Source organism: Giraffa tippelskirchi, chromosome 11 (assembly GCF_054371585.1).
Source record: "Giraffa tippelskirchi isolate mGirTip1 chromosome 11, T2T-mGirTip1v1.2.pri, whole genome shotgun sequence".
Lineage (NCBI taxonomy): Eukaryota > Metazoa > Chordata > Mammalia > Artiodactyla > Giraffidae > Giraffa > Giraffa tippelskirchi.
The window spans coordinates 147,158,120-147,165,506 of NC_137285.1; the positions used below are offsets into that span (position 1 = coordinate 147,158,120).

Genomic DNA, 7,387 nt, shown 5'->3' on the forward strand with positions numbered 1-7,387 from the left:
TTTTTCTAATTTATTATGGTGGAGGCTTAAGTAATTGATTTGAAATCTTTCTTCCTTTTAAATACAGGCATTTAAAGTCATAAACTGACCTTGCAGTGCTTTAGCTATACCTTATAAATTCTGATATGTGGTTTTATTTTCAATCGGTTCAAAATATTTTTGAACTCTTATGTTTTCTTTAGCCTGTGGGTTACTTAAGAGAAATGTGTTATTCAATTTGCAAATATTCGTAGATTTCCCAGAGGTCATTCTGCTGTTGATTTCTAATTTAATTTTGCTGTGGTTAGAAAATCTATTTTGTATGACTTCAATCCTTTTAAACATATTGAGACTCGCTTTATAACCTTATATATGGTATATCCTGGGGAATTTACCATGTACCCTTGAAAAGAATATATATTTTGTTCTTGGGCACAGTGTCCACCACATTTTTATAAAAGACACGAATTCTACCAATAGGATGCCTACAAGTTAGCGCAGGAAACCTCAGCATGAGTGACAGAGAGCTCGGCTCCGGAGGCGGAGACGGGGTGGGCGAGTCCCCAGGGAGCCGACACCTGATTTTCAGGAAGAACAACCATAAGGAAGAAGATATGAAACGGACTCAGAACTATTAAGAAACGGTACTATCATTTTTAAAAAGCAATTAAATATTTAAAACTGATCAGTTATGAATTTCAGGGCTACCACTCAGTTTACCACTAAACTATGATTTTTGAAAATCATTTTTATTATAGAAAATCTGTTTACTGTAATTTGGTCATGATTAATTACTCACTGTTTGATGTGATAACAATACCTGAATCTAACTGATAGACAATTGTGCCTTTTTCTTCTCCTACAATTTCTGGTATCTTTTCATTTCCTGTAGGTTGATAGAAATATTCTGGTTGAGGTGGAACCCACTCTGAAACAAGACATTGAAAAAGTACAAAATAAGAAATAATATAAAAGGTACATTAGAACTGATATAAAATAATAATAATGATTATTCAAATGGCTAGTCTGGTTGAATCAAATCAAATTCCAATCCTAGGTTTCCAGTGTATTTGTAAACTAATTATATCTTGCTTCTTTCTATAAAGACTATGGAGAAATTTTTAACAAAAAGCATATACAACAGAAGTATAAGACCTAAAAATAAGCCATATAACTGCTTTAAAAAAAAAAAAAAAAGCCAGAAAGTTGCTGCAACAACTCGACAAAATTTGTCCCTGAGCTTCCAAGTCAGGAAAATATGATCAGCTACATTTTTCTTATTACTATAAAGGAACAAGTATACCAATTTCTTCAGAGGAAACCAGGTTTCTTCATTAACACTCAGTTCTGAAAGATTTCTCATATGGGACTTGGGCAGCTTCCTACCATTTTAAGTACAGGAGCCACTGATGAAAGCCAAGGGCATATAAAGACACAACTTAAATTCAACAATACATAAAAGAATCATACACCTTGATCAAGTGGGATTTATTCCAGGGCTACAAGGATGGTTCAACATTCACAAATCAGCCAATGTGATACATCACAGTAACAAAATGAAGGATAAAAATCACATGATTATTTCCACACATGAAGAAAAAGCATCTGAACAAAACTGAACATCCTTTATGATAAAAATTCTCAGCAAAGGGGGTACAGACGGACCACCTTAAAATAATAAAAGCCATGAATGTCAAGCCCACAGCTAACATCATACTCATCAGTGAAAAGCTGAAAGCTTTTCCTTTAAGATCAGGAGCATAACAAGTAAGTCTACTCTGACCACTTTATTCAACATAGTATTGGAAATCCTAGCCAGAGCAATCAGGCAAGGAAAAGAAATAAAAGCTCTTTAAACTGCAAAGAAGTAAAACTACCCCTGACATAAATTATATATACAAAACCCTAAAGACTCTATCAGAAAACTGTTAGAACTAATAACAAATTCAGAAAACTTGTTAGAACTAATAACAAATTTTGTATTTTGCAAAATACAAAATCAATACACAAAATTCTGTTGCATTTCTATACACTAATAATGAAAGAAAAATTAAGACAACATTCTCATTTACAACTGCATCAAAAAGCGTAAAATACCTATGAATAAATCGAAAAACATTAGTGTAACTTTTGACTTTGGGGAGTGTGTATCAGTTTCTCAGAGCTTAAACATTTTAGAGTGAACTAACAGTGAATCTGTCCTGCCTTGTACTTTAGTATGCACAGAACTTAAAACTATAATACAGACTATCAGAACAGCAAGGCCATGACACATAAGTTACATTACCAATATGATGAATGCTCTCCTTGATGACCTCACATTCTATTGGCCATCTTGGAGGCTGTAGCAATGCGCTGCCAGAGAGAAAAGCAAAGAGATCTCGGGGTTCTCTAAGACGCAGGTTTACTCTGCCAGTGTCGTCAGAAAGAAGCTGTCTGCTCTTAACAAATGGTGAACCCAGCGTAAGAGGATCTGCCAAAGGGACAGGTAAAGAGTGAGCAGTTTCCTTTTCCTTTTGACGAACTTTACTGCTCAATTGTAACAAGGAATTTTAAGCGTTGTATTAAAATATTATCACAGATACGGCATCCTATGACATATTTCTCAGTCCAGGCTGACAATATCGAAATTATAAAATGTTAAGCTAAAATTCTGCTCTAGTCTACGACCTACTTACATGTAAGGCTTTAGAGTAAGTCAGAAGAAACTTTTTTGTTTTTTAAATCAAAGTTAATGGGTTGAAGACATTTCAACAGTGGGTTACAAATAAAAGTTACTTAATGTATGTTATTTTTGTATAGAGAGAGGCAAACAAAAAAACAAAACACCTTTCAATTCAACCACCAGCATTTTAGAAAAAAAGGATATAGAACTTCACTAATTACAGTGTAACAATCTACAAATTAAATTTCAAGTTCTTGCTATAACCATTTAAAGGGCACAGAGAGAGACTTAGCATGTAAAACAGAGAGGATGCAAGGAGTGGAGGCAGAGGAGCGAGAAGGGGCAGGAGAGAGGGAAGAGCTCTTCGGACGTAAAGAAGAGGGAAAAGGGAGGGAGAGGAAGGTTTAAGGAGCAAGGGCAGGGGGAGGAGACGGGGCAAAGAATGGGGAGAAAGGGGAGGAGGAAGGGAAGCCTCAGGGTTCCGGGTGGCAACTCCCAGCTCTGCGGGCAGAGCAGGGGGAAGGCACATTCCCACAAAGGAGTTTCCGCTTTCTGGTCTGGAAGGACGTGAAATACCTCTGCTCGCAGCCCCTATCTGTCTGTGCACACTTGAAGGTAGACAGGTAGGCCCTGGAAAGAGGAAGGAAGAGGCTTGGTTGGTCCTACGGGTCTTTCTTTCCTCTGTCCTTTTCCCCTATCCCTTCCCATGCCCCTACCTTTGGGTCCCTGCATTTCTCTGTCTAAACATTTCCCCCACTGTTTCATGGTGGCAGTGGCGGGAGGCAACAACCATTTGAAAAGATGGTAAAGCTACTCAATCTCACTCAAAGAAATGTAAATCCAAATGATTAGAGAAAAGCCTGTGCAGCAATGAAGACCCAGCACAGTCAAAAAAAATAATAATAAATAACAATTTTAAAGTCTATCTATTCACATTCCTAACAGCAGTGTAGGTGTTCTATCATCTCCTGACCTCTAGTAGGTATAATCATAAAAATATTTTTGCCCAAGTCTCATAATTTACAAAATGGTCCTTTCACATACTGATTTGTATCTTCAATTAGGGGTGAAATTGAGCATCTTTTCATAAGGCTTACTGACTGTGTTTGCTTTTCTATGAACTCCTTGCTCATGTCCTTTGTCCGTCTTTTCTATTTGGTCATCTTTTGCTTATGGATTTGTAAGTTATTTTGTTAAGGAAATTAATCCTTTGACATATTTCTCACAAAAATTTTTTTCAGTTGTTTTCCTTTACTAATGGAACTTTTCCCAAACACTGTAAAAATTATCAGTGTTATATTTTATGCCTTTTGGGTCTTATATCATTCAAAGATTTTTAGCCAGAAAAGGGATATAATCAAATTTGCACATAAAAAGAAAAAGACACTGCTGTGTGGAAAGTGGATTGGAAGGAGGCATCACGGAACGAGAGACCAATGACGAGGCTGTTTCGATAGTGAGAGGATGGCAGCCGGGGTATGGAAGGGGGCACGGGAGGGCAGGGTGTGCAGGAAAGGGAAGTGAATTGATGTTTGGTTGGATATGTATTGAGGGAGAAATTCAACTGCGTTCCTACCCTTGAATCCTAGAAAAAACTTGTGGAATCCCTGTAAAAAATTGTTTTTGCCTAAGTTAGTTTGAACTGGTTTCCACCACTCCTATGCAAAGAGCCTTAACAAATATATCCATCAAAACTGCATGAAAAAAATCAACGTCTTATTCTTGACCAAAGAGTTTTAACAAATTTTCCAAAAATTTGGAGCAAGACCATGCAGAATGCACGGTACTTTAAACCTACAATCCAAAGCAGATCTACAGAGTATTTTTTTGTTTTGTTATTTTTCATTAAAATTTTTTTTTTTTTTTTAAGATAGAACGTTTCTGAGTGATGTCAGAAACAGTGTCCAAGAGTGCTGCCCTGGCTTCTCCCACGTTAGGCCATGTTCTCCTCAACCCCAGGAGCAGGTGCTCAAGGCACTAAGGGTTCTAGGGACATATGACACTGATTACTACTCACACAGACGCTTCTCCTTTTGCAAGCTGTCCGGTATCAAATCCTCTCTTTTTCCAAAAGAGCCACTCAACAGGTATCGAGGATTATTCTTCCAAACATGCTGGTGCGTAGCAGAGTTTGGTAAACTGCCTCTCTGAGCTAAGAACAGGCAGTTTAGTGAAAGATGTTGAAGGCTAGTTCGTCACATCCAACATCGAGGTCAACACCCAATTACTACTAGCAAACTGCCTTCTAGTCACCACCTGCCACACCACAGGCCTTTACAACCAATATAACCCATTTTCCAAAAAGCTTTCACATTTCAATTTATGTGAGGTAAACATAATTTTCTCCATTTCACGTTGAGGAGAAGACTTGAGAGGCATATGGTAAAGTAGAAATAAAGGGCTGGAGAGGCAGAAAAAAATCAGCAGTTATATGACCAAGTCAGGGTAAGTACTCAGAGTGGACGTGGAGCACACAGAGTGAGAGGTGCTTTGTCCTGAGGGCTCTGCTGAATCTGGCAAACTGGGAATTCAGTTTTCAACAAGTTAGTGATCACTTACAAAATGAAACGGTTAATAAGAAAGTATAACAAGATAGAAATAAAATCAATACAAAAACCTAAATTTTATTTCTAAATACCAAGAACAAAGCTAGAACATCAAAATTTTAAGATACCACTTATAAAAGCATACAAATAAACAGTTCCATGAAAACAATTTATAAATCTTATTGGAAGACATTAAGGAGGACTGAAGCAAATTAGAGAATTAGAAAATACTATTAATAGTTTGGAGAATGTGGTATCAGAAAATTCTCATTTCTTGTCAAGTTTGACCTATAGACTAAATGCAATCCCATTTTTTTAAAAGCATCACAAGCCAATTCTAAAATTATATAAAAAGGCAACGTTAGCCAAGACACTTCTGAAAACGACAATATGGGAGGTCATTTTTTTCCCAAATATCAAGACTATTTTAATGCCATGTCATGTCATTAAGAAAAGGTGGTACTGGCTCAAGGACAGACAGACCTCTGTATAAATGGACACTCAACAGAAGTGACAGAGCATATCAGTGGGGAAAGGAAGTACTTCTCACTAATGCTGCTCGAAAAATTCGTCATTAGTTTATCCAAGCACAACTCTCTCAGTTGATCCAACAATTTACTTCAATGACCCAGAAAAGGTGATGCTGCATCAGAACAAGATACTACCTTTATAGTAGCCATAGTACTGGAGGTGATAGTACATAAAGTCTTCATAGGGATCAGGAAGAGTCTGTGAAACGACAGACCATCTCAATCAGGAAAATGTTTTCATAATAATAATTATTATAACAGCCTGTTATAAGAGTAATACTGACTCTTAACAAAGGTACACAAGCATGGTCGCAGAGGACGCCACACCTGAGAACTTCTAAAAACAAACCATGTGAAAGACATTTGTGCAAATTATTCTACCTTTGGGATCAAGATCTCTAGCCAGAAAAAGGTGCCACCATAATATACCTTCTGAGCTAGTACTGGGTTTCTGGAGAGGGGTGGGTACCGACCTCCTGCTTTAGCTCTGTTTGCAATGCTGGGAACATGTTACTTCTGCATGGTATGCTGAAGACCAGTCAGTGACAGCCGCATCCAGCAACAGCCCCTGCCCAATTTCCAAAAGGGCAGTTGATTACATAGGAGGAGCTAAAAAAACCAGAGCAGGACAACTGGAGTCCCCTCCCTCCGCTCCGCAGCTCCCACGCGGCAGCGCTCCCTCTTCCCTGCCAACCCAACCTCTCGTCAGGTAAACCAGGGTCGACCATGAGGCCCGGTGGGCACCTGAGGAATCTGGGAGGGCGACTAGTCTTCCGACCTCCTCCTCCCTCGGCGGCAGGACCCCTGCCGGCTCCATGCTTCCTTCTCCGGGTTAAGGGGGACGCCCACCACCAGGACGCCGCTGGACAGTCAAAGAAGCGGGGAGGGGAGTCCGGCGGAGTCGTCTCGGGGCGGGTTGGAAAAGAAAGGTCAGGGGCCTGGAGAGTGGGCTCCGAAGACGGAATTCAGGGCGTTGGGGTTTCCTGGTCTGGGAGAAGGTGGCGGAGGGCAGTTTCCCGCAGAGTCGCGGAAGGGGGCGTAGAGATTTCCTGGGAGGCCAGAGGGAAGGGTGCTACCGCCTCGGCGCCCCGGACTGCCCGGGGCAGCAGCGTTGGGCGCGGAGCTGGCCGCGACAGGGGAGCGTGGGTGAGGCGAGGGGTCACCTCTCGCACGCAGAGGCCCCGGTGCGAAGCCCGCCGAGGACGCGCCGGCGGAGCTCTCTCCAAGCCTCAGCGTTCGGCTAGGGCGCCGGTAGCCTAGCAACCGCGAGCCGGAAGCCGGAAGGCGGGGCGGCCGGGCGCTTCCGGGAGCGAGGCCCCGCCTCCGAGAGGGGAGTCGGGAACCCGGGGAAAGTGGGTGAGTGCAGAACCAAGCATCCACGCGTTGTTACTCTTTTCATCACAGTATTGCAGCCCGGATTCTGGGGATTAGAAGTTGTATTGATGGGGGCTTCCTTGGCGGTCTGGGAAGGAAACGGCAACCCACTCCAGCCATTCTTGCCTGTGGAATTCCATGGACCGAGGAGCCTGGCGTGCTGCAGTCCATGGGGTCTCCGAGTCAGACACGACGGGGCGACTAACACTTCCACTTTTTCTTTCCTTGGCGGTCCAGTGGTTAAGAGACCGCGCTTACACTGCAGGGCACAGGTGGGATCTCTGGTCGGTAGC

General features: G+C 41.4%; 1 protein-coding gene across 14 annotated transcripts in view; it reads right to left on the bottom strand.

Moving 5' to 3' along the window:
- Window positions 1-6,954, bottom strand: part of LOC145525521 (mitochondrial carrier homolog 2) — a 63,251-nt gene extending 56,297 nt beyond the window's left edge. For 6 of the 14 annotated variants that reach the window (XR_014068259.1, XR_014068260.1, XR_014068258.1 and 3 more), the window contains exons 1-7: window positions 6,465-6,954; window positions 6,194-6,329; window positions 5,856-5,919; window positions 4,662-4,796; window positions 3,221-3,274; window positions 2,267-2,452; window positions 800-907 (exon numbers count right to left, since the gene is read on the bottom strand). Coding sequence is in view for 11 of the 14 variants with exons in the window: in XM_081538832.1 (XP_081394958.1) it covers window positions 800-907; window positions 2,267-2,452; window positions 3,221-3,274; window positions 4,662-4,796; window positions 5,856-5,919; window positions 6,194-6,229 (583 nt within the window). In the remaining 3 variants the exon portion in view is untranslated. The remainder of the gene's footprint in view (window positions 1-799; window positions 908-2,266; window positions 2,453-3,220; window positions 3,275-4,661; window positions 4,797-5,855; window positions 5,920-6,193; window positions 6,330-6,464) is intronic. The other 8 variants (XM_081538831.1, XM_081538837.1, XM_081538835.1 and 5 more) reach the window with 5 other exon arrangements.
- Between the last annotated feature and the right edge of the window lie 433 nt (window positions 6,955-7,387).